Source organism: Notothenia coriiceps, unplaced genomic scaffold, assembly GCF_000735185.1.
Source record: "Notothenia coriiceps isolate Sejong01 unplaced genomic scaffold, NC01 NC01_scaffold00022019, whole genome shotgun sequence".
Lineage (NCBI taxonomy): Eukaryota > Metazoa > Chordata > Actinopteri > Perciformes > Nototheniidae > Notothenia > Notothenia coriiceps.
Genome location: NW_011354720.1, coordinates 1225563 through 1251946, shown reverse-complemented (window position 1 = coordinate 1251946; position 26384 = coordinate 1225563). Strand labels below are relative to the sequence as shown.

The window sequence follows — 26384 nt, the reverse complement described above, 5'->3', positions numbered from 1 at the left end:
CACACACACACACACACACCTTATCACCTGAATCTCCTCCTAGAGCACCATTGAGTTCTTTGTAACCAAATGTCTCTCAGAGGGGGGAGGGGCTCCTTATTTTCATCTAAAGTAACAGACAGAGAATCAGCACTTTGGAAACAGGGCTGAAACAGAGGGGATTATGGGCCAAACACTTCAGAGACATGTTCTGTATTTATCTGAGACCTATAATATATTGATGAAAAACAATATAATAGGGGACCTTTAAGTACAATATGTGAGTACTTCTCCCACCTCATATCATTCTCACCCCCTCCAGATTCAAACGTATTTCCTCTTGAAGGAATGAATTATTAATGGTTCATTTTGTACTGAGCCTAAAGATGCACTAGCCTCACGCCGCCTTCGTTAATGCCTTGTCATACGTGATGAATTGGACATTAGGGGTGCTTAATCTCGCTGCGTGAATAAAGACATTAACATGAGCTACTCTCGGCTCTTTGCCAGAACTGAATCCATTTAGTTTAGTTTTAATTGGTTAGAAATGGAATCAATCAATCCCTGTAATTACAGAAAACAAACTTAATATAATATAGTTCCACGCAAATAAGCTAATTTTGCCTCCTCTTTCGTTTTGTAGCATTTTCAAACTGGTTTCCTCACTACATTTCCCTACACGGGAAATTGAACAAAACATTAAAGGAACATTGAGTCAATCCTTTCTCACATGATTTAAAAAAATCTGTTTCTGTTTTATTTATCTACCAGATATCAAGTTAGTACACTTTTTTTCAAATAGTTAATACTTAATGTATTAAAATGACAAACTAAATACAAGAAGACAAATAAACTTCCAGGAAGCAATAAGCTTGATCCTGATTTAATTGTATTAATATGCAAATAAAAGAAGCAAATTGGACATTATTTACAATTTGCAGCCCAAAGATTGTAATGGGATCCTTCCTTGTATGCCATTCTAACCTACAGTCTTCCACATGTGGGGTTAAACAACCTGTTTTATAATCATTTGTGTGCAGATAGGTGGCATGAGTTGGCGGAAGGTGACTCACTTTTCAAGGCAGTCTTTATTATGGCACAGGATCAGAGGCCACCCACTCACAAGCTGGAGCTGCTGAGCTAATAAACTCAACATGCCCACATACCCCATCCATATGAAAACATACACAGCCTATGTCCTTATACTCCCATTTTCTTTGTGTTTTCCTTCCCTTGAACCATCACTTGTTCCTGAACACATCCCCCCCCGCCCCCCCTTTCTTCCTACCCAGGGTCTGTACTGCGACATTCGCCAGCTGGTGCAGTTCATCAAGGAGGCTCATGGGAACGTGTTCCGCAGGGTGGCACTGAGCGCGCTCCTGGACAGCGCAGAGAAAGTCGCCACCACCAAGAAACCCGAGGAGAAGGAAGAGAGCAAGCAGCCCGGAGCCAGGAGGTATTGGCCAATCAGTGGCCAGAAATGGTCTCAATGACATCACATTCTCCAATTCATCTTTTAAAATGACTTTCAATGATCAAGTTTCAATTTTGGAAGGGAGTTTTAACGACCCTTACCTATAGTAAGTGGTTACAAATTCATTCTCCTCCATGATTGGTCCATCATTTCTCCTTTTATACCAAATCTATGCTCGCTTCCCATCACTGCTGGCCGTTTTTATTTTGTGATGTTCCTTTCTGTCCTGTCTGCATCTCTTTTTCCTGCTTGAGTGACTGATTTGATGTTTTATTTTCAAACTGATGTGGCGGGTCGAATACTGCTAGGAGGTTACTCAACATATTTGCCTAATCATGTGACTAAATAAAAGTCACATGCTTACAGACTCTTTGTTTGCCACAGCCAGTTAAAGCACGGGGTAAAGACATGAGACACGGCATTACAGTTTGTCCAGTAAATATTCAATATGGCACCAAATGTTATTAGCAGATTTAGAGTATTTGCAATGGGCAGCATGGTGCCCCCCTCACTGGATCCAGATGTGTGGGGTTTGCACGATCAGCATGATTCTTTTCTTTAGGGAGCTCTGATGTCAAGGGGGAATTTCCTCTATATATTCCAAACAATGGAATGAATATTTTGAATACTAAGCCCAAACTTACTGGAAGTGTTAGGTCCATGCATACATGAAAAAAGGATTTTGCATATTTGGGTTAAAGTTGAACTTTCAGTATGTGCTAATAGATATAGAATGTTGTCTTTATTTATTAGCAAAATGCTGTAAGTTCAACCTTATTCCTGACATTGGAGCTTTATTCTTGAAATGCAAAAACATATATATATTTCTTCAGTTTTTTTTGTTTCAACACTTTTCTGTGCTGAAAAAAAGCAAAAGACTATATACGTAAACCTCTGCGCATGTAAATGCAAAATTGCCATAACAGCAGCATGGTTTTGAGAAGAACTTGATGAAATACATTTAATAATTTAATTTAAATGACTAATTGAGTATGCAAAATGAATTATCGATCAGCAAAGTTAACTCAAAATCGTCCCTTTTTTTTTACTCCCAAGTACAATCACACATTATTTGCATCCAGTGTAAAAAGATTATAATAATAAATAATGAATACTGGTGGGATTATCCAACATTGGGATGGACTGCAGTTACTGCATATTCTAATGTAACATTAGAATATTCCAAATGTTGGCTTTTATTTTTAACAAAGGACACAGCACATACAAGTCGTAATTGACACTCTTCCTGATCCCATTAGAGCAAAATCATTGGAATATTCTCGGACGGGAGAATCACATGTGCAGGCTTAACTGCGGGAGAGTCCCATCGGCGTCTGAATCAGGTGTGTGTTGGGGTGTGTGTGCGCAGGTCAGAGGCGGGTGTGTCCGGGGAGAAGGGTCAGGTGTCCAGTGCTGCAGATGAGTGTCGCAGCTACATCTCCAGTAGACCCCCCCAGACACCCGAACAGTGAGTGTCCACCTCACATCTCCATATAGCTCCATTTCTGTCGAACCCAGGCTGCCATTCCTCTGCTTCAAACAGGAAAAACTCACCCTGTTGCCCTCCCCCCCCTACCCCACCCTTCAATAAAAACAGGCCACAGTGCTAAACATTTGTCTTCATCCTCGTGTAAATCTTCAAATCAACCTCCCTTTTTTCCCTCCAGTGATGAGCAGATCCCCGGCGCTCTGCTGGGCAGGAAGGACTTCTGGAGGAAGATGTTCAAGTCGCAGAGCGCCGCCAGTGACACCAGCAGCCAATCAGAGCAGGACACGTCAGAGTGCACCACCGCCCACTCCGGCACCACCACCGACCGGCGCTCCCGTTCAAGATCCCGACGCATCTCGCTACGCAAGAAACTGAAGCTGCCGATAGGTAAGAGCAGTTATTATGCAACAGTCTTTCAATAGCAAGCGTTATCTTACTGACGAAATCAGGGTCAGTGTCCGAAAAATGTTTTTTTGGGCTTGGTAGCAAGAATCATAAAAAATGTTATAGTGTTCAATCAAAAATAAACTATTAAAAAGATCACATTTTCAAATCTAGACAATCAGTTATTTTAATGAAGGCAAGCGTTTGTGCCTGAACCAGAATTGTGGTCATCTTTAGTTGTGTTCAAGAGGCTGGATTCTCTTACTTAAACTGCACATGCTAACCAGATACAAATCTTCCACTGATTTCAGTGCTTATTAAAAAAGCTTCCAAATCATTATTTGTACATTTCTGATCTGGTATCGGTATGTGTTTCCATGACCATACTTCATTGCATTTGCTGTCCCAGTTCACTCTGATAACCATGACGTGTTTAGTTTGTCTAACACCGAGTCACTTCATCTCTTTGGTCTGTTTTGTGTTCCTTTTTGTGCCTCAGCATGCCGAGGGACTGTTCGCCTACCACTCACTCTCTCTGTCTTACGTATGTGGATGTGGAACCATCTTCATACAGTATTTGTTTCATGTCCGCGTGTGTCTGTCATCTCTCCCTGTGTTCAGTGATACAGGCCTGGGTCAAAATGTATTTGCAAGTCATATCGGATGAATTGGCGTCTTTTATTTGGCGTCCTCTGCAAACACTTTAACAGCACATCTGAGCTTAAAGTGTCATATCAAAACAGCTGAGAAAGCCATGGTTAGGCTTAGATACAGACATCAACGTTTTAAACCAATATGTTGGTTATTCTAAACATAATATTGTAAAAAAGTACATTTGCAAATACTACTAGTCCAGGGTCTTTTGTTTACCTTTTTCTCAAAAAAAAAGCACTACACCAATTTAGTTGTTTACCTTTCTGTATCGTGTGTTACTTAAACTCAGTCTGTGATTTTCAGTTAAAATACCTTTTAATGTTTGTGACTGTACCGATTAAGGATTTCCCCACGTTTTGTACCTCCTTTGTGTGTGCATGTGTACGTCATAACCCAGTGTGTACAATACACTATACATTGTTTAGTTCTGCAGCGTATCTCTTTCATGTAAATCGTTTTTTGTCACGTGTCTCCAGGCAACTGGCTGAAGCGTTCGTCTCTGTCTGGACTGACGGACGGTGTTGAGGACCTTCTGGACATCAGCTCCGTGGATCGGCTGTCCTTTATACGTCAGAGTTCAAAGGTCAGGGGGGGGGCAGCTACCATAACACTGAGTGCTTACAAATCAGGTTGAAACAATCGGAATAAACCATTCCCACTCCCATGCAGCTAAAGTTAGAATTAATATGACGACAAAGACAAATATATTTTACAAATAATGAAATACTCCACTGGTTGGCAACCCGTAACCAGTGGCACACTAGGAATAAGTGGAATAAGTGTGCAAAATATTTACATTTTATTTTCGGATCCTAAACGAGACCGTCTCCCCGTTACCTGCAGAAGGAAGCCATGCACGCAACGCAGCCCCGCTCTCTTTAACTCCAGGCGACGTTCTGCCGCTTTCCTCCGTGGTGCAGTGCTAATCGTTTCACCACGGAGGAAAACACTGCTGCCGCGCCGGCACTTCACAAATTGCAGTAGGCCTACCCAATAAGGAGCTGTACAAATGCCGCAGTGTTTGCGTGGCTGTGTCTTTATTTGAAAGCCCAGTGGCGATCTGCTGATCTCTCATCGAAAATAATATGCTACACAGGGGCGGACTGGCCATCTGTGTGTTCCGGAGAATCACAGAATGGACGGTCGTCATTATTATTATGACGTTTAAACCAATTATTTAAATTGGTTTAAACGGCATCATGTAAATTGCGCTGACAGGTGAAAAAGGTCCACACACTGCTTCCCCGCAGCGAGGCTCCCCCGCCCTCCTGTCAATAGTTCACGAGCGTCGATATTATCCACCGTGATTCTGACCGGCATTGTCAAGTCTAAGAAAAGGACACGCATGATGTCATGGTGATGTCACATGAGTTGTTTGTCTGTCTTTAGGCTTGAAGCCTTCAAGATTGTGAAGGATATGTTCGAGCGTGAGGATGTGGAAAGACTTAGCCATTTGTCAAGTACAGTGTGTAATGCATAGATGCTGTTAAGTGGCATCATGGGAACTGTTTAACCTGTGTTTTGTATCTAGGCCCATTCTATGGATTGCCATATGAACAGGACATATGAACCTCTTCTGCTTCCATTTCCCTTTTCCCACGACTTTATGAAAGGATAAAACCATGACTATAACTCTCTACAAACCAAACTGCACATTTGTTTTAAAGACTGTTGGTGTAGTGCTGTTTTCATGGCATACTGAATTTTGAATAAAAAGGAACACTTTCAAAACGTTAATAACTTGTGTTAAAATCTCCCTTTCAACACTGTACCTGATTGAATTGGAAATGTTCTTGTGACATGTTGTTTCAGCTTTATCTGAATCACAATATATGAGATCACAGTGGGAGCCATATCTCTTTCAGTCTCCATCAGCAGATAGAAATGCAGCAGAGCTTAGAGAGCAGGAACCGCCTGCGCTGGGTTCAGTTTCCTGCAAGCAAAACTAAAACAAGCTTTAAGAACTTTGGATTTGTATGCGATTGCCAAACACCTTACTTTAGTGATGGATTTGTTTGTAAATTAGGTGTTAGCATCCAAAAAGCCTCTGCCATGCCTGCAAAACAAACATGAAGCTCATTTATTCCAAAGGCCTTGCAAAAATAAGTCTCATAATCAGTGACCATAAAGTTGTGTAACTAATGTGTTGGTTTCTTTTGTAGCTCTGACCAATATAGCTCAGTACCTATTTCAAACCAAACCATGATCTTTCCCTAAAACCAAGCAAGTTATTTTTGTGCCAAATATTCCCCTCAATGTTGTCAGGTAATAAAACCAGTTCTTAGCTGGCCCCACTCGGTTGCCTGGCCAGAACCAAGAACCAATCCGTAACGCTTACGTTGGAGGGGGCGAGATTAACCTGAGCAATAACAGTTCATGGGGAGTACCGAGTACGTAAAGTACAGTGACTAGAACGCGACCACACACTTATAAAAAAAAACACACGTTTATAAATTCAGGCAGCACTAACAACCCAGTCTCATGGCATTTCGTGTTATAGTCACGACATTTAAGTTTTAGCCGCAATGCATGTTGGGATTTGGTGTTTATATGATATGAAATCGGAAAAACATTTTAAAAAAATAAAAATAATACTTAATTCCGAGTGTTCTTGCTTTTCTCTTTGAAAGTCATCACATAACGGCATTGTAATACACGGTTCAGCTGCATTACATATTACAGATCTGCCGTAGTTCTTTATTTATAGAGCCCTGATGAGAAGAGCTTTGGAAGAACTGGAAGAAATGCCACCGAAACTGAATACTTGACGTGGATCATAAATATATCAACAATTAAACAACATCTTCAATTTCTCTTCACACAATACGTCTTCTCGCAGCATCAACACTAATTCGGCTGACTTTTACATTTGATCTAATTCGTAGATAGGTTATATTTAAACCATAATGATATAAAAGGACTTGTAGTTTTTAAAGATATTACTGATTTTCTTTTAATATAAGAATGTAAATACTGAGTCTGAAATAGTATAGCAATATGCTGTAAAATTATGTGAAAACATGAATAAAACTACACATCTTCAGATGTTGTACATACATAAGTGTCCTACACTAATAATACAAAGTTATTATGACTGTGTGTACCTTGTGTGCACCGCCTAGTGGTTAAAGCACGCTATTGAATTATTGTTTTTATGTGTTATATTTGATNATTAACTACATAAAAACCTCAAAAAGCACATGTGAGCATATACATTGGCAATCCATTGTGCCTATGCCAGCATGACTATATGATGTGTATTCATGTGTGTGTGTTTTTGTGTCTAAGGTGAAGTTCACCAGTGCAGTGAAAATGTCTGAAAGCGGTGCAGTTGGGCCGGAGTTCGCCAGGGACGAGGAGGAGAATTTCTTCAAGCGGCTCGGTAAATGGAGGTCTGGCAGGAGGAATCCATCCAAGCTTCACCACACAGAAGAGAAAGATGGTAGACCTCCCCCACCCCGGGGTGCCCCCCTTGCCCACCCACGCCCCATCGTTCTTATTGTCTATTTCTCTCTCTCTTTCTGCCCCTGCCTCTGTATGTCCGTGTGGTGTCGTGTCTTGTCCCGCAAGTGGTGGTCTGCCAGTTCCTCCGTCCGCCATCCTCCATGTCAGCTCGACCAGATAGCTGCCTGCTACATTCTGTTAGCCTGAATGTATTATACTCAACCCATCAGTGTGTCGTTTGTAAGAAATACACCTTTTAGGACTGATTGGCATAACTACGGAAGCCCCGTGAGGCAAAATGTGATCCATTTTCTAAGTCTGATCAAAACAATTTCTCCCCTGGGTTTATGACCTGACGAAATATTTTAAGTAATAACTCATTTTTAAGTCATAAACACAGAAGAGAGACAAATAAATAATTTGTCTCTGAAGGCTTCCGTACTAAACTGTGTTAGACCTCCAAATCTACATTCCCTTCTTTACAACTATGCACGACCTGTTCTCCCCACCAGTGACCCCCCCCCCTCCTCTTTCTTTCGCTTGGGAGGAGAGGAAAGGAGGTGTGTGGGAATAACTCATATCTCTGAAACCATCTTTCTACTGTAGAGTAGTGCTAAATCAAGCATGTCGGTGCTCTCTCCATCTCTTCTGTGGTGACGTCTGGTGGTATTTTCCAAAGCCTGATTTTCAGTGATAAAAACAAAATGGTCCACATACAGCTTTCCTCTGTGCGGCTATGGTTACACCTGTCGTTTCGATGTGAAAAATATATATTTTATAAATCTGAATTCTGCTTTTTTTTCATATTTACTCTCCACATAATCGTTTTTTGTCAATTGAAATCAAGTGTAACCACTGCTGATGGCTGTGTGTCCATCTCTCACTCAGCTCCATTTGTTGGTGGCTTTTCAATGCTTTTTGTTAAATGTCCTGGATGGTGATGTTGCTTCATGCAATGTCTTAAGTGTAATATTCATTGCAGTCTTTAAAAAACGATTACACCCAAATATTGCTTGTTTCTTAAAATAATACTTCACTTGTCCTGTTGTACTTTCTCTATTCTCTTATTCATTCTCCCTTCAGGACCCCACGGTTTTCAGGAGCGCCTAGCAGCCAGTCAGGAGGCGATGAAGAACAAGAACGTGGTGAATTTAGGTGCCATTCGACAGGGAATGAAACGCTTCCAGTTCCTGCTTAACTGCTGCGAGCCGGGAACCATACCGGACGCCTCTATCCTCGCTGCTGCTCTGGACTTGGTATGTTTTTAGGGGCTGTGTCCGCGGAGCCAGAAAAATGCACTGTCAGGGAGTTTCATCCATTTATTGTTTCTGTGAGAACGACATCTCGACAACGTATCACCTCATGTTGTAAGATACTCTAGCTTGAGCTACTATGAGCACAAACCGCAACTCACACTTTGATTTACAGCTCAGTCCGGCAGCCGTATAGCAAGGGCAGGTTCCACCCAACTCCACCAAACAGGCTTGTTGGTCTGTATTATGAAGTTCCCGGCCAAAAACAAGATTATTTTCAGACACTATTAAGTAATTTCAACTCGAAACATTCAGAGCTGACGCACAAAAAGGGTGGAGCGCTCAGAAAATAGATGCTGGGTGCAGCGTTTTTTCTCATGGTGGCCACATGTGACTAAGAGAACAATTAAAAAAAAAAAAAAGACTGTTATGTTGACATGCACCCCCATAATTAACTTGATGATATTTTAATCTCTATCTTCTTCCAGGAAGCTCCAGTTGTGGCCCGGGCCTCCCTTTTCCTTGAATGCGCCCGATTTGTCCACCGCTGTAACCGTGGCAACTGGCCTGAGTGGATGAAGGGTCACCACGTGAACATCACCAAGAGAGGGCTGTCCAGGGGCCGATCGCCTATAGTGGGTAACAAAAGAAATCAGAAACTCCAGTGGAACGCCGCCAAGCAATTCTGCCAGTGGGGAGACGTGAGTTAAAGATATGAATTATCCAAGGGGGCTATTTATAATAATGGCTTCATTGGTAGTAAGAATGATTGTCTCTCTGTGTTTTATCCGCTCAGGCTATCGGCACCAGGCTCAGTGAACTCTGTCACTCTGACAGCGAGAGCCCTGCTAACATCCTGGGCTACATTTTCGATGAAGAGACCAAACGGAGAATGAGAAAAGAAGACGAGGAAGAGGACTATTTAGATGACAGTGAGTCAGAAATTGAACGCGTCTTTGGTGTTTTGTTTTCAGAATGAATCATGTTTTTACCGTTACATTCAGTCAGCTTTATCGAAATCTATTCATTTGTACACCTGTCTAACAAATCCTTAACTCGAGGTCTACTTATGTGCCTTTGTTGTTGCTTTCAACCACATTTCATTGTCTCCCTCAGCAGATCATGTTCAGCTCAGTTGTCATTATGTAAAGTCTAATCAAAGATGACCAAGATTTGCAGTTAAATCTGCAGACAGAAGCTAGTTAGCAGTAAATATTCTAACCATATTGTTTTATCTTTAAGACACAGTCAATCCAACGAAATGCGGCTGCCCCTTTGCTCTAAAGATGGCCGCCTGCCAGCTGTTGTTGGAAATCACCACCTTCCTGCGGGAGACCTTTCCCTGCTTACCACGCCCACGCACTGAACCTCTCGTGGTCAGTCTTCATATGATAAATATATGCATCCAATGTGTATCTTCTGTTTTATTATAATTGTGAAAATAAAATAAATGGAAATAAACAATTTAGAGGGAAGTTTATGATTGTAAAATTGTATAATGAAGTAAAAACATGCAATTTTTACTGAAAAAACTCAATATTTTCTCACGTGTTGGCTTGTAGGATCTGGACAGCTGCCGCTTGCGTCTGGACCCTGACCTCGGACGCCAACGCTACGAGAGGAAGATCAGCTTTGCAGGTATCCTTGACGACGAGGACGGCCACGATTCGCTCAACAGCAGCAGCCACACGCTGAAGTCCGACACCGCCTGCGACGAGAAGAAGCCGCAGGAAGTTCAAGGTGAGGTCCGGTGTCGTACAGACCGGGCCATTTGGTTTATCGCTGCCCTGTGTGCTCATCATTATATATAATTCAGATAATCTCGCCCCGCTCCCCTCTCCCCCAGCACCGACCCGTAAGATTCGCATCGGAGGCTCCCGGCTGCTTCAGATCAAAGGAGCGCGCAGTTTCCGGATAAAGAAAGGCGGCTCCTTGTCGTCCATACGCCGGGCCGGGAGCCTCAAGAGCACCAAGATGCCCCGTCAGGACTCTGAGTCAGAGAACGATGACGGGCTGCTGTCACAAACACAAAGCAGGGACACTGTTACTGACATAGGTAAGACATGGACAAAACTCCATTCAGGATGACAGTATTCTTTAGTCTTATTTGCCATTCTCATCTGTAATTGTATTTATTTGTTGTATCTAAATTGTTTTCTATAATTCTAATAATTTTTCAAAGCTAATTATTATTTTTTTTTTCTTCTATGAAAACAGGTAAAAAAAACTAATGTTATTAGATGAAATGTGTAAACCCTGTTCTAAATAAGACTACGTATTTTCAAAATGACATTACATTTCTCAATGCACAAAAAAGTATCCTGCCATTATTTTCATGAATTAAAAACAAATATATATTTTTTTAATCTGCAAAGAAAGAAATACCTCTGTAGGAGCCATATGTTAAAATGTACAATTTGATATATTATGTGTGTATTTAGATATATTTGAACATTGTAATCCTTTGTTATTAGTATTACTATATCATTTATTTAAACCAGCCGTCGTAAAATTGACATCATAGCCGACTGCAGCTGCTGGTAATTAGAAGTGAGAAGGAGAAAAGAATCAAGGAGCAATATCGTTTTTTTTGTGCTTGAACTGATATATTTTGTTCAAGTAAAGAGTCAACCAAACGTATTTTTGTTTGAGTCAAGCTTATTACTACTTGTGGATAAATTTTTGGATTAGACGGAACTACAACCCCATTATTTGACAGATTGAAAGTAATTTAACAAAAATGCAATCATCCGTTTGTTTCCTGTTGCAGGCAGTCCCTTTAGCACCAGCGAACCCAGCATAGAACCAGAGGGCCAAGGCTCAGGAGGAGGAGAGGACAACTACCACCGCAACATGTCCTGGCTCCACGTATGTCCCCTTAACATGCATGCTTTTATCGGTGTCTCCTTTCTAACCCACTAACTCCCCCACTCCTCTATTCTTCCGGCACAGATTATGATCCTGCTGTGCAACCAGCAGAGCTTCATCTGCACCCACATAGACTTCTGCCACCCCCGCTGCTACCAGCACCACAGCCGCTCCTGCGCCCGTCTGGTGCGCGCCATCAAGCTGGTGTACGGCGAGACGGTGGACAGCCTGAGAGAGGACAGCGCCTCCTCCGGTAACATCGGGCAACGTGCCAAGAAGACCAAAGAGGTGGGATCCACAAACCCATCCGTCCGGTTGTCTGTTGTGTTTGTGGTGGTTTATGAACGTTTTTGTGCTTTTCAGTGTTCAGACAAGTCTTGCCTGAGGACCCCGTCCATGAAGAGGAGACCCACCGACTCCAACACAGAAGGGAAGAAGGACACTGGCATGCTCAAGTACATCCGCAACCAGGTGAAGCAGATAAGTATCCACATCAAGTCTGGAGGAAGTTATAGTTAGCTTTCCTTTCTTTTGCCCAGCTTTTCAGATATCCAGAGTATTATGGAGACTGGCAATCCCTTGACCTTTGCTCTAAAATCACATCAGCAATTTCAAATTAAACATCCCAATAAGTATGACTTGGTGAAATTTTTTATTTCTGTCTATTGTTCTTTTAAACATATTTAAGGAGGATATATCCTATCCTCCTTATCCTATCACGTACAATGTGTTTGAGCGCTAGCTAATTGAAGCGCTAGTATAACTTACTGATGACATTCTGTTACGGAAGTAAACAAAGGGGTCCAATGGAGGTGTTTTAGGCGGGGAGGGGTACAAAAAGCTATATAACCCACTACAGGAAAAGGAAAACCCCAAAAAGCATAATAGGGCCTCTTTAAATGTGGTGTATGCCAATAGAATACAATCACCCTCATTGTATCGAGGTCTCCCAATGTGGTCAAATGTATTTATTTATTGAATATACAACTAGGGTCAAGTGAAACAATGGTATAGTCAAGGTAAACTGACCCATAACATATATCAGCGTTAGTGGGGGGTATCTTACTTACTATTCATTTGGAGTGAGTTCTGATACAAGTGAAATCAACCAAACTGCTGTTTACAAGATTTTCCTAATTTCTGCGTTGTGTGTCTCTCAGGTGATGAGCCTGTCTCCAGCTCCTCTGTCGCTGCTGATCAAAGCTGCTCCCATCTTGACCGACGACATGTACGGAGACATCCAGCCCGCCGCCTGGGAGCTGCTGCTCAGTGTGGACGAGCATATGGCAGCGGCTGCTGGTGAGTCGGCCATCATGCTCTGCATCAGTGATCTGTGTGTGTGTCCTCTGTAGGATGTAGATGTCCTTGATTTTGTGATATGAAGTACTTTATTTCATTATACTTAAGTTATGTTCTGTAATACATTTTCTCCTAGATATTCATATCTTAACTGATTTTTATGGTAATATATATGTATTTCAACTGTTATTTAGAAATGTTGTTTTTATTTGCACATCTGTATTTTCATTTCCTCTGTTAATATAAATAATATTTATTAATTATTTAATATTTTCTATTTATATAAACTAATTAATTTCCATTTATTTTCAGATGTTATATTTATTTAGTAAAATTTGTTTTATTACATACTCAAATGGAGCGGTCATAAAAACCCAATCCCCCTCTGGATTATTAAAATGTTATAATTCAGATTTTACACGTTTATCACTTTTGACATCCTTCCTTTTGGCTCTAACCCTCTCTTTCTTTCTTGCCCTTTTTCTTGTCCTCTAACTTGCCCTTTTCACAAAATGTGGCTTGTTTATTTCATCCCTCCATTTTCCCCCCCTCTTCCTGCCTCTCTGAATCCCCTCCAGCTGCCATGTTCCTCCTGTGCGCCGTAAAGGTCCCCGACGCGGTGACCGAAATGATGATGGCGGAGTTCCAGCACGCGGAGGCCTGCCAGCGCATCAACTCCATCCTGAAGTTTAACACACTGTGGCGCTTCCGCTACCAGGTGTGGCCTCGCATGGAGGAGGGGGCACAGCAGATCTTTAAGGTACAGAAAATAATGATTTCCAATTTTCCTGTTCGGGTTATCGTCTCGAAAAGCTATACTATTTTAACCTATTTGTTATAATGCATATCTTTTTCTTACAGATCCCTCCACCCAGCATCAACTTCACTCTGCCATCTCCTATACTGGGCATGCCCTGTGTTCCCATATTTGACCCCCCCTGGGTGCCCCAGAACACAGGCAACGTCCAGGACCCCATCAATGAAGACCAGTCCGTAAGTGTCAGCCCCTGTTCAAGTGCCCCTGTTAGAAGACATTTAAAAATGGCTTTATTATTTTAAGTAGTAGTGGTGTTAACATGTACGCACCTACTTTTGAATCAGTTTCAGTTGTACCATACACATGTTGTTAATCACACTGACTTTAAAGTGCACAAATGGATGTGACATCACAAACAAACTGACTTGGGTTGGGTAATTTAAAGTGTTCACCCAAAACAAACATTGTATCACTTTTCGTAGAGGTATCTAGCCAAGCAAATGCTTTTTTTCCTTAAACTATGCCCGGCAAGACACATTGCTTTCATTTTTTTAATTTTTTTTTATTTAGAGCCAAATTGATATTGGCGATTTTCCGAATTTGGCTCTTGAATCACATCATTTAAATTAAATGGTCAAAAATGTGAACCTAATTATGGTTAAATCTTTAATTAGTCCAATATAATGGGATGGAGGCACACATCTTACAGTCACTTTCTCATAATGTTTCCTCGATATTAGCTTGGTTCGAAACAATTGGTGTAAATAAGAAATATGTTTTTTAGTTTTTTTTATAGTTGAGGTGAACTGACCCTTTTAAATCATTTATCTGTAAAGCAAAACATATCCGTTTTGAATAGGGGGTATCTTATTTTGCTACTCATTTTGGATCGAGTCCTGCTTTAGCACATACAATTCCCTTTAGGCTGCTTTTGAACACATGTGTTATTGCTATGCAAGTGTAATGTGGACAACTGCACCAAGAAATCTGCTAAATCAATCAAGGCCAATACATGTAACACATTTACAAGTCATAGTTAAACAGATTTCTTGGTGTTACCTTTTACTTTCTTGTCTTTTTTTTCTGTTACAAAGCATGATCAAAACATGTTGAATAGATTCTGATGACGACCTGCGAGCACCTGATCTATAATTTACCTATCGCCTGTCTTTGTTTTTAGTACTCCACATTAATTCAGTCAGTCCATACCATAGTAAGTTGGTATTTATGTCCGGATGTTTGTGCTGATGCATCTTGTTACCCCAGATCATTAATGACAGGAGGGGAATTCTTCTCCATTTGGGTGTTTTTCTGTAGGTTTTCATCACGGATCAGAAGCGGGGGGCAGTTTCATGGGTTCATTTCAGATAGTTGCATCTTGATCAGTGACACACCACTTTAAAAAAAAAGTTCTGATCGTTATAAAAAAAAAAGTCAAAATAACAGCATGCATCAGACATTCAGGCATTTTGTATGTGTCGTGCTGTTGATGCATGGTCATTGGATGAGAATGACTTTGCTGTGTATGTTTCCCATATCATGCGTTCAGCCTATTTGGATATGTATGTGTATGAGCGATATGAGTACATTTACTGTACACAAGATACAGTCAATTCTCCAAATTCCAGTCTGATTACATTTATCTGTGTCACAATTTGCCACGATTGAAAACGTTCCTATTCTATACTCTGTTCCTCGTGATGCTGGAGGAGAGTTACTGTATTATTGTGTTGTCCGGTCATGATACATTACACAATGCTCCTCAGATGTAAGCGTGAGCCCTAGAATCGCTGTGCACACACGTCCCTGAGAGATCAGAACTGTCTATTATTGTATTAATATGTGCACTCCCTCATTCTGATCTGCATGTCCGCTGTTCTGCCTCCGTGCCCTCTGACTCTCCCTGCCGACCCCATTCCAGAAATCCTTCTCGGCGCGGGCCGTGTCGCGCTCCCACCAGCGGGCCGAGCACATCCTGAGGAACCTGCAGCAGGAGGAGGAGAAGCGACGCCTGGGCCGCGAGGCCAGCATCATCACCGCCATCCCCGTGGCTCAGGAGGCCTGCTACGAGCCCACGTGCAGCCCCCCGCCCGAGCAGGAGGAAGAAGGTGGGTGTGATGGAATGGTCTGCAAAGGAAGGACAGACTCCTCCTCTCCTGGTCTGAAACGCCTCCATTGGACTCCTTTGGCTACTTCCGTAACATATTGACTATGTAACACTTCTATTGGCTAGCACTCCAACACATTGTACAGGATAGGATAAGGGGGTGGGACATCTCTAAGTGGCTGACCAATCACAACAGAGCTGGCCAGCTAACCAATCAGAGCAGACTGGGCTATGGGTTCTAGCCTTTTTGAAAATGAAACCATGAAACCATGTCACAGTGCTGGCACACATTTTAAACATGAACCTGAAAAGGAACATTATATATCCTCTTTAGAACATAGACGTTTCATGACTTGTTGTCTTCATAGCGAGAGAGTGCTTTGTTTACGACTGTGATTAATAGGACAATATTGCTGCCGCCTGTGAACCTCATACTGCTGTTCCTATTTTCCACATGTGACCTACTTAACTGATTCTTAATATGAAAAGGACAGTCTCAACATATGTGAAAAGGTCTTGTGTTTAAATATTCATTTATGTATATTATAATAATAATTAGGTCAACATTTACTCAACGTTGGGGGGCTCACAACAGATATCACACAGCTCGGTCTCCTTATAGCACGTTTTGCTTCCCCTGTTTCTGTGCCGGTCATGTTGGGCGTTGATCCCGCCAGCAGAAGAAGTGGTGAACCTGGCGTCTCGTCGTCTGTCCGTCAGCCCGTCCTGCGCCTCCAGCAACTCACACAGGAACTACTCCTTCCGCCGGGGTTCTGTGTGGTCTGTCCGCTCGGTGGCCAGCGCTGAAGGTATGAACATAAACATTAAAGACTACTTTCAATTGGCCAAAGGTGGACTTTAAATACATTACATTTGTTTCCCCAGAAGAACAGAACACAACAGAACACACTCCTACTCACCACATGCTACAGCCGCCCCAAGCTGTCTTCCCAGCATGCATCTGTGCTGCGGTCTTGCCCATAGTGCACCTCATGGAGGACGGAGAGGTGCGAGAGGATGGTGTGGCCGGTAGGTGTCATTGTACAATAAAGCTCTTGGTATTTCAGTTCAAGGTTGAAATAAAAGAGTATGTCATTTGCTTTCAACATTATTTTAGATGTTTGACTTATTTGAGGGTGTCGCATGTACAAATATGTGTCTTTAGTGAGTGCTGTTGCCCAACAAATCCTGTGGAACTGCCTGATTGAAGATCCTGCCCTGGTTCTCCGTCACTTCCTGGAAAAACTGACAGTGAGCAACAGACAGGTGGGTAAACTAACACCGCTTCCCTTCTGATTGAGTCTTTCCTGTAGTAACACTGAGAATATGTGCACAAGAGGCTTAACGTGGGAAATGTGACTTATTCTTTGTGTTGTAATGTCAGGATGAGCTGATGTACATGCTGAGGAAGCTCCTGCTCAACATAGGAGATCTCCCAGCCCAGACTTCTCATATCCTCTTCAACTACCTGGTGAAACTACACTTAATACGGTTATTTGTTTATTTCCCTTCAGGACTCTTTAGACTCTCAGCTAACAATCCCTTCTCTCCTAGGTGGGACTCATCATGTACTTTGTGCGGACTCCGTGTGAGTGGGGAATGGACGCCATCTCGGCCACGCTGACCTTCCTGTGGGAGGTGGTGGGCTTTGTGGAGGGGCTCTTCTTCAAGGACCTCAAGCAAACCATGAAGAAGGAGCAGTGTGAGGTCAAGCTGCTGGTCACCGCATCCATGCCAGGTGATCTTACTCTGAAAATCATTTTAGATCCCATAGAGACCCCTAGTGGCACAACAGGAGATATCATGCGTTCTTTCAAACCTGGATGAGCTCAATTCAATGTGAAATGTATGTTCTTGTGCATTGTTAATACAGGAACCAAAACACTGGTGGTGCACGGTCAGAACGAGTGTGATATCCCAACACAGCTTCCAGTGCATGAAGACACTCAGTTTGAAGCTCTGCTCAAGGTAAGGACACCAGTGATGGAGATACTCTGAAGTACAGCATTACAAAAAAAAACTTTTATTACAGGAAATAGCAGCCTTGCAGAGATACAGTAATATCAGGACGTTTGGCTTTAAGTGTCAAAATAAAATCTTTCATTCTGCAGGAAAAATATCCCTGTGAGTAATATATAATTAGATATTTGTTGTTATAGTGCAGCAATGAGAAAGCACTGGTTTAATTTTCAACTTAGCATTGTATTTGTCAAGCTTCTTATTTGTTTACAATTGGAGAACCTGAAAATTAGTTCAGTTAATAATTTTCCTTTTTAATGTTGTGAAGTAGAAGAACCTCAAATGTATATTATGGTAAAGTACTTATTTTTATACTTACTGTTCATAAAATATGCATTTTTTTCTCCCTCCCCCCAAAAAAACAGGAGTGCCTGGAATTCTTCAACATTCCCGAAGCCAGATCAGCACATTACTTCCTCATGGACAAACGATGGAACCTCATCCATTATAGCAAGGTAGTCATATTATGTTTATGTTCCTAATGATACAATATAAGTATCGACATGCTTCATCTTGATACACAACATTAGCAGCTTGGTTTGACTTGCTCTTGTTGCTTTCTGGCTATATTTGATCATATCATGTCCACAATAAAGTTGTTTTCGATGTCTTCCTCCTCCAGACATATGTTAGGGACATCTACCCCTTCCGGAGGTCAGTGTCTCCCCAGCTCAACCTGGTCCACATGCTGCCCGAGAAAGGACAGGAGCTCATCCAGAAACAGGTGTGCAAGATTTCAAATTTGACAATTAAGCATCTCTAGGGCCTAGAAACATTGAAAACACAGTGGTCAACAACTCACACATGAATCATGTATTGACTACAATATCAAGGTCCAAAGATATCCTTAATCTTTATTTTATTGTAGCTTGGTACATTTACATCCTTATGTATACATATCAATATCAGTGGGAAATAAAACGCAAACAAATAACATTTGTATGAAATAGAGAAGTCACATTGTTTTACTAGTATCGACTGAAACTATACTGAAAGGTCATAGTGTCCACTTTTCCTCATCGGTTTCCTTTTGATTTCCTATCCCAGGTGTTTTCCCGTAAACTAGAGGAAGTCGGTCGTGTCCTCTTCCTCATCTCCCTCACACAACACATGCCCGCCGTGCACAAGCAGTCCCACGTGTCCCTGCTGCAGGAAGACCTCCTCCGCCTACCATCTTTCCCTCGAACCGCCATCGATGCCGAGTTCTCGCTGGTCAATGAGCCACAAGGTGAGACACACTCTAATTTGAATAATAACACTTATTCTATTTGATACACTAACATCACTCTCTATCCCAGGTAAGGAGCTGTTTGGATTGGACACCCTCCACAAGGTGCTGTGGATCAAGCTGCTGGAGGAGATGTTTCTGGGCATGCCCAGTGAGTACCCGTGGGGCGACGAGATGATGCTCTTCCTCAACGTCTTCAACGGGGCTCTGCTGCTGCACCCGGAGGACAGCGCCCTCATCAGGCAGTACACCGCCACTGCCATCAACACCGCCGTCCACTTCAACCACCTGTTCTCCCTCAGCGGCTACCAGTGGATCCTGCCCACCATGCTGCAGGTACCATACACAGATTATTATTATAAGACATTTATTTAATAGGATATAACATATTTGTATAATTTACATTGCCTATAAATTGGTGATTGGCAAGGAAACAAAAATACACAGAGACACACTTTATTTTGTATTCACATTATAATTTAAGTGGAATTAGAGCTTTTTTTTGCATTTGTGTTTATTAAAAAAGGTAATATTTAATTGTATATTAACTGTTATAACATCCACCCTTTTAAGACAAAAGGGTTTTCTCGTATTAAATCACCAAGTGTTATTGTCTTTGATGCAGCCTAGTGTGATAACCTACCTTTCTCAAAATGTGTCCTTTTTATGAAAGGTCTACGCTGACTATGAGAGCGACCCGTTACTGAGGCAAGGCATCGAGTTCTGCTGCCAGCAGTTCTACATCCTCCACCGCAAACCCTTCATCATGCAGCTGTTCGCCAGCGTGGCTCCATTGCTGGAATTCACAGTAAGTGCTTTTTGCATCGGAAATACACATCGTTCCTACACAAGCCTGGACACCTGAAATGTGTGACATGTCTCTGTCTTCCATCCCAGACCAGCACCAGTACCGGCCTGTCTAAAGGAGTGTCAGCTCAGTGTCTGTTTGACCTGCTGATCTCTCTGGAGGGGGAAACTAAGGACGCACTAGACGCTTTGGAGTTGGTGAAGGCTGAGAAACCTCTACGCTCTCTAGGTACGTAACATCATTTTGTGTTTTATTTAGGATACTTCTGGCAAAGACATTGTATTATTCATGCTCTGGTTAATTTTGAGAGTATAGACTATTTTGCATCAGTTAGGAAAATGTAGGTGTTGTTTATTTTTGCTAACTTTGCTTTGTTGTTGCAGATTTTTGCTATGGTAATGAAGACTTGGCCTTCTCCATCAGCGAGGCCATCAAGCTGTGTGTCACCGTGGTGGCCTACGCCCCTGAATCCTTCCGGAGGTGTGGAAAACATATCGCAGAGGCCTCGACAATTCTTCATATCTTCTCTCGTCAGCTTTTCGTCTAATGGTCTGAATGTATCTTTCCAGTCTGCAGATGCTGATGGTGCTGGAGGCTCTGGTGCCTTGCCACCTGCAGAAGCTGAAGAGCAACACGGTCACGATGGAGTCCGCCTCAGCCGCCAGAGATGAGATTGCAGCAATCGCTGCTCTGGCCACATCGCTGCAGGCCCTCCTCTACAGCTCAGAGACCCTCACTAGGTCTGTCATTGAAACATGTCAGGATCTTAACAGCTGAGAGCCTGTTGTATTTGTGCATACGGTGCTTACAATCCTCATTACATATCACACCTCGTCCACAGGCCCATGACGGCACCCCAGCTGTCCCGCTGTGATCAGGGCCATAAAGGAGGCACCACAGCGAACCACGCCATGTCCGGAGGGCTCAACACCAGGTCAGGACTTAACAGAAACCATTGTAGGACATGATTCTCCTTTTGACATTCACAGTCAATATAAATGGGTATACAAGTAATAAAATACAGTACATTCCCATTGCCAGGACTAATTCTAAAAGAGTAAGAGAGTGTAAAACATAATTTCTGCCGTATTTAATGCAGGTTAGTCTGTTGCTGTTTGATTGTAAAGGGATAGCTTTAAAGAAGCCTTATCAAAGCTGTAAACATACACAGGGCAAATGGTAAAGGGGCAAAACATAACTGAACACGCTTATAGTAGTTTGGCTTCATACTGTCAATAAGGGTGAAAGAAAATAAGTATAAAATAAATAAATATGTAATTCTATTTAATATTATAACAAAATAAGGTGTCAGGTTTGTCATTTTGGACCCAATTTCCCTTTTTACTGTATGTCTATGGCTTTAAGGGGCAGTAACATTCTCCATATCCAGTGTCACATCGATCCAGTTATCATTCCTTTTGCTTCTGGGAAGAAATAGCTTAAATATATGTTGAAACTGATGGTCATTTTGTTTCAAAGATCAGAAAGGGATTCACCTTGCCTTGTGTCAGAATAGATGGCTTCAGAGATTGAGGTCCTTTTTGCATGCATGTGCTCAGGGACAACCTCCACCTGTTGGAGGAGGGCCAGGGCATGCCGAGGGAGGAGCTGGACGAGCGCATGGCCAGGGAGGAGTTCCGCCGGCCCCGGGAGTCGCTGCTAAACATCTGCACCGAGTTCTACAAGCACTGCGGCCCCCGACTCAAAATCCTGCAGAACGTCGCCGGTGAGCCACGGGTCACGGCCCTGGAGCTGCTGGACATCAAGTCCCACATGAGGTGATGACATTTACTGCAGCATCAGATTGATTGATCAAAGTGTGAAGGTTGATTTTTATTTCTACTCATTTCTTAAAGGTCTCCTATCATGCTATTTTTAGGCATATATTATGGGTCTCAGATATATACAAATATATAAAAACATGTCTATGATGTGTTTTGTTCAAAATACCAAACAGATAATGCATTTTAGACATCCCTCATACCCCTCTATTCCAGGCCTGTTAGAGAACTGCAGGTTTGGGGTCCTTAGCTATAAAAAAAAAAAAAAAGAGGAGAGCTAATGCCTGCTCAGAATTCTACCGAAGATAAAGCGAATTGCTCCCGTGATTAAATGCCATATCATGTTCCAAACCACATCAAGGATTATTATTATTATTAAATGCTTTTTCTCTTGNGTAAGGTATCTAATTACTTATTTATTTAGTATTCCATAACTTAGTAACAGAGATGGTCAAACTAAAGTGGTAGAGACATGGCAGAAATCCTACAATGAAGCGGGACATTGAACTGTTCACCCGTGAGAGGGCAATCAAAAAGAGAGCGAGTGGCCCGGTTGAGGGAGTTCACAGATGAAAAGACACAGAAGCACAATAACATATATGCTATATTTAGTTGTTTTTTTGTAAATAACCGACGGCATCAAGAGGAAGTAAAGTCCCCTGGTTTGTCCCTTATACCCTAACTGCCATGAGACAATTCAAAATCAAGTTTTCCAAAATCCGACACTGAGGTGGTCTTAACGCACCGGCAGATGACAGCGCTGACAAAGTGTGTTTCCCGCAGCGAGACGCTACAATACTACCGTAATTGTGGGCTTATGTTGATTCGGCCACAACAGAAAAAAGAAAAACAAACTCTCGCTCTCTCCAGAGGGGCAGGTCAGCCAAAAATGCCAAACGGGCCGGGCAACATTAGCCCGTACCTGTGCACGTTCCTGCTTGTTACATTACATTGCATTTAGCTGACGCTTTTATCCAAAGCAACTTACAATAAGTGCATTCGACCAAGAAGATACAAACTTGAAGAAAACAGATTCATATAAGGACATCAGGTTTCATAGAGCCAAACATTTCAAGTAACATAAGCCAGTCCTTTGTTAGTATATAAGTTATTTGTTAGTCATTCTATCGCTCGAAGTGGAGTCGAAAGAGATGAGTTTTCAGTCTGCGCCGGAAGATGTGTAAGCTTTCTGCTGTCCTGATTTCAATGGGGAGCTCACTCCACCATTTTGGAGCCAGGATAGCAAACCCACGTGTTTTTGCTGATGGGAACCTTGTCTGTATATATCTATATTGAATTAGTTACAATAAAACATTTTTAATAGAGTGGTTTATCAGCATCAGTTAACAAAATGTCTCCACCTAAAGGATTTGATACAATTAATATTAGAGTCACATTCAAGTCATTTAAGAAGAAAATCATACATTGTTTTCCTCACTAAATAAAAGTGTCATTTGTGTTTTGGTCTTTTTTAATATTCATAAAAATGTGCTGTTATCTGGGTGCGGGGTGGTGTTGTATGGGTGGGTGTTTTCCAGGAGACAGGTGGAGTGGGAGGCTGCCAGCAACCTGATCGAGGGGATCTGCCTGACCCTGCAGCGACAGCCAATCATCTCCTTCCTGCCTCACCTCCGCTCGCTCATCAACGTCTGCGTCAACCTGGTATTAAACACACTAAAGCCTGCACCAATCCTGCTTTTTAATGCTTTAAGTCTAATTATTCTTCTGTGCTCTCAGGTGATGGGTGTGGTCGGTCCCTCCAGCGTGGCAGACGGGCTTCCTCTCCTCCACCTCAGCCCTTACCTGTCCCCCCCGCTGCCCTTTAGCACAGCCGTGGTGCGACTGGTCGCCCTGCAGATCCAGGTAGCCTCGGTTAGCTTGATTCTACATTGAATTCATCGACAACTAATTGTACATTGTTTTATTCTTGTTCATCTTGTCTCCCCATTAGGCCTTAAAGGAGGACTTTCCTCTCAGTCATGTGATCTCACCTTTCACCAACCAGGAGAGGCGAGAGGGGATGCTGCTCAACCTGCTTATTCCCTTTGTGCTCACTGTGGGCTCTGGAAGCAAAGGTAACTCCAAAAAACACAGGGGCACGGATATGCTATTTGCTTAGCAGTGCAGTTAGGGGGGCAATGTACAGCTTTTTGTTCTAGTAAGCAGTCTAAAATATTGTGTGTTAGAAAAATATCATCCGTCACCGGCTTGAGTTTCAATATCAGGATCCATGTATTTATTATCCTTGCAAGAAAAGGAAGTATTCATCACATACAGAGCATTTGGTACAACTAGTTCCTGAACAGTGTCCTTCACATGCTGATATACAAGAGAGGGAGTTACACAGTCACAAGATGGAGGAATAGAAAGCAGTATTCTTTCAAATAAAAGGTCTTAATTGGTATTCAACTCTCCTCCACCTAAACAAATCAAATGTGGGTCTGTTTCTGTTTGCAGACAGCCCCCACCTGGAGCCGCCGGAGATCTTCCTGCTCCTCCAGACGGTCATCAACATCCTCCTGCCTCCTCGCATCATCTCCACCTCCCGCACCAAGAACTTCATGCTGGACGCCTCCCCGGCCCACTGCTCCACCCCGGGCGACACGGGGAAGGACCTGCGCAGAGAGGGATTAGCAGAGTCCACCAGCCAGGCGGCGTATCTGGGTATGAATGAGTAATGACATCATTCGACCATCCTCCCTGGTTCCTTGTTTTCACCCTGTCCTCTTCCGCAGCTCTGAAGGTGGTGTTGGTTTGCTTTGAGCGGTCGTTGGGGAACCAGTGGTACCGGCTCAGCCTGCAGGTGAAGGAGATGGCTCTGAGGAAGGTGGGCGGCCTGGCATTCTGGGACTTCATCGACTTCATCGTCCGAACCCGCATCCCCATCTTCGTCCTGCTGCGACCCTTCATCCAGTGCAAGGTAAACAACAAGGGAATTTCGGTCATACACCGTTTGAATCCCGAGCAGTTCTAGGATGTTCACTTGCTCCTGACACATTTTACTCAGTTTCCTATTTTTTTGCTACAATATCCAAGTCCAGCACAATCACGGCTAGACCTAGGGAGAGCTCAATTGTGTAATTTTTCCAGTTCAACTAATTTATAATGCCATATATCATAAGAGAAATAACATTTGATTTTGGAAGATTATAATGAAATGATATCGATACATTCAAAACGCTTAGCAGTGCAGAATCAAACAGGTTTACACGATCCAGTTTATAATTGGCAGAATTATTAATAAAACGTGTATATTAAGGTGACTTTGTGGAAATATCACTATTTTAAGATTTGGTCTTTCTCCCGACAGAAGCGTTTGTCACATGTGATGTGTTTAAAGACAATCAAAGTGTTGAAAATGTAATTGTGCGTCCATGCACATTTGCTTGTCCTCTCCTCTCTGTAGGTTGAATTCAAGTTAAAATGACTTATTTGGTGACGTGACTGTGTCGAGTCATTAATGGCCTCACAGTTGCTCGGAGAGAAGTTGAATGGTACACCTTTATGGGAATATAGTTTAAAAAAGATATCACTGGTCTAAGCCTGGATTAGTCCGTCAGATTTACTGCACTTGTATTCTTTTTCCCTAATAGTATTTCTTTCTGGTATGTTCATGTTCCCCTAGTTGTTGACGCAGCCTGCTGACTCCCAGGAGGAGATCACGGCGCGCCACCACATCGCCGACCAGCTGGAGCGGAGATTCATCCCTCGACCTCTCTGCAAGAGCTCGCTGTTCGCTGAGTTCAACAATGAACTCAAGATCCTGAAGGAGGCTGTGCACAGCGGCTCAGGTCAGACACAGTTGGGGAAAAGTGTTTTTATTACTTAATTCCTCATATTGCCATCTTACATTCAAGCATGTGTGTTTGCCTCCACTCTACAGCCTACCAGGGCAAGACCTCCATCAGCACGGTGGGCACCTCTACATCAGCGTACCGCCTCAGTTTGGCCACGATGTCGCGCTCCAACACGGGCACCGGCACAGTGTGGGAGCAGGAGAGCCAGCCGTCACGCCAGCCCTCCCAGGACACACTGAGCCGCACCGACGAGGACGACGAAGAGAGTCAGTCACAATCCAATTATCTTTTTGACATCCGTAGTAAATAGGGTGACCAGGTGTTTAACAAGCAACATGTGGGACAAATAGGATGTTTTTGCGGGACAATGCGGGACATGTTACTGCGTTGCTAAGAGCTAGATTCAATGTATACTGTATATATAATGTCTATCTAACCCTTAAGAAGAACATTTCTATTAATCTATTAGCTTATAAATATTAATAACACGCTTTACTTTGCTTTAATGTTTGCACAAACTATGCAAGTGAAGGAATTCATTATATTTGTTTTGAATGGAATTAACATAACAAATTATTATGACCAGAAAGAAATGACCGGATCTAGCTTACTGCCACAGCCTGCTGACCTGCGTGCTAAACGTTAACTAAATCAGCTGCTGTTACCTCATCTCTTTTGGTGTCAGGAGGAATATATCCATAGATCGATATTTTCTTTATGAGCCAGGCGTTTCTTGAGAGTTTCGGGGAACTTCAAAACATATTCAACTCTGTGCGCAATTTTAAAAAAAATCTGGCAAATCTATCAATAACTCACCCATAAGTTAATACATTTCTCTGTTGATTGATTGACATCTGACACAGCTAATGGTGATAGCCCTCTCGTTTTCTACACGCCTTTGTGTAAAAGCCTTGTTTAAGACGGGCGACTGTCAATCAAATGCGGGACATCGGCTAAATGTGTGGGACAAATGATACAAATATTGTGCAGTCACTGGTCACCCTAGTAGTAAAGCAGAACTCATTGTCGCCATCTTTCTCCCT

General features: G+C 42.5%; 1 protein-coding gene across 1 annotated transcript in view; it reads left to right on the top strand.

Moving 5' to 3' along the window:
• unc80 (unc-80 homolog (C. elegans)) overlaps positions 1-25673 on the top strand; it is a 41501-nt gene extending 15828 nt beyond the window's left edge. The window contains exons 17-57 of the mRNA XM_010780605.1: positions 1272-1435; positions 2823-2921; positions 3121-3329; positions 4457-4563; positions 7269-7362; positions 8508-8680; positions 9166-9378; positions 9474-9609; positions 9920-10053; positions 10240-10417; positions 10524-10733; positions 11448-11545; positions 11630-11833; positions 11909-12016; positions 12706-12844; positions 13423-13604; positions 13706-13837; positions 15523-15709; positions 16389-16517; positions 16594-16737; positions 16874-16974; positions 17093-17179; positions 17263-17446; positions 17582-17676; positions 18093-18182; positions 18350-18451; positions 18775-18955; positions 19026-19291; positions 19629-19763; positions 19853-19991; positions 20147-20243; positions 20333-20503; positions 20605-20697; positions 21323-21541; positions 22993-23206; positions 23282-23407; positions 23496-23619; positions 24002-24208; positions 24280-24464; positions 25170-25335; positions 25428-25673. Of these exons, the coding sequence (XP_010778907.1) occupies positions 1272-1435; positions 2823-2921; positions 3121-3329; positions 4457-4563; positions 7269-7362; positions 8508-8680; positions 9166-9378; positions 9474-9609; positions 9920-10053; positions 10240-10417; positions 10524-10733; positions 11448-11545; positions 11630-11833; positions 11909-12016; positions 12706-12844; positions 13423-13604; positions 13706-13837; positions 15523-15709; positions 16389-16517; positions 16594-16737; positions 16874-16974; positions 17093-17179; positions 17263-17446; positions 17582-17676; positions 18093-18182; positions 18350-18451; positions 18775-18955; positions 19026-19291; positions 19629-19763; positions 19853-19991; positions 20147-20243; positions 20333-20503; positions 20605-20697; positions 21323-21541; positions 22993-23206; positions 23282-23407; positions 23496-23619; positions 24002-24208; positions 24280-24464; positions 25170-25335; positions 25428-25651 (6246 nt within the window). The 3' untranslated portion in view covers positions 25652-25673. The remainder of the gene's footprint in view (positions 1-1271; positions 1436-2822; positions 2922-3120; positions 3330-4456; positions 4564-7268; positions 7363-8507; positions 8681-9165; positions 9379-9473; positions 9610-9919; positions 10054-10239; positions 10418-10523; positions 10734-11447; positions 11546-11629; positions 11834-11908; positions 12017-12705; positions 12845-13422; positions 13605-13705; positions 13838-15522; positions 15710-16388; positions 16518-16593; positions 16738-16873; positions 16975-17092; positions 17180-17262; positions 17447-17581; positions 17677-18092; positions 18183-18349; positions 18452-18774; positions 18956-19025; positions 19292-19628; positions 19764-19852; positions 19992-20146; positions 20244-20332; positions 20504-20604; positions 20698-21322; positions 21542-22992; positions 23207-23281; positions 23408-23495; positions 23620-24001; positions 24209-24279; positions 24465-25169; positions 25336-25427) is intronic.
• The last annotated feature ends 711 nt before the right edge of the window (positions 25674-26384 follow it).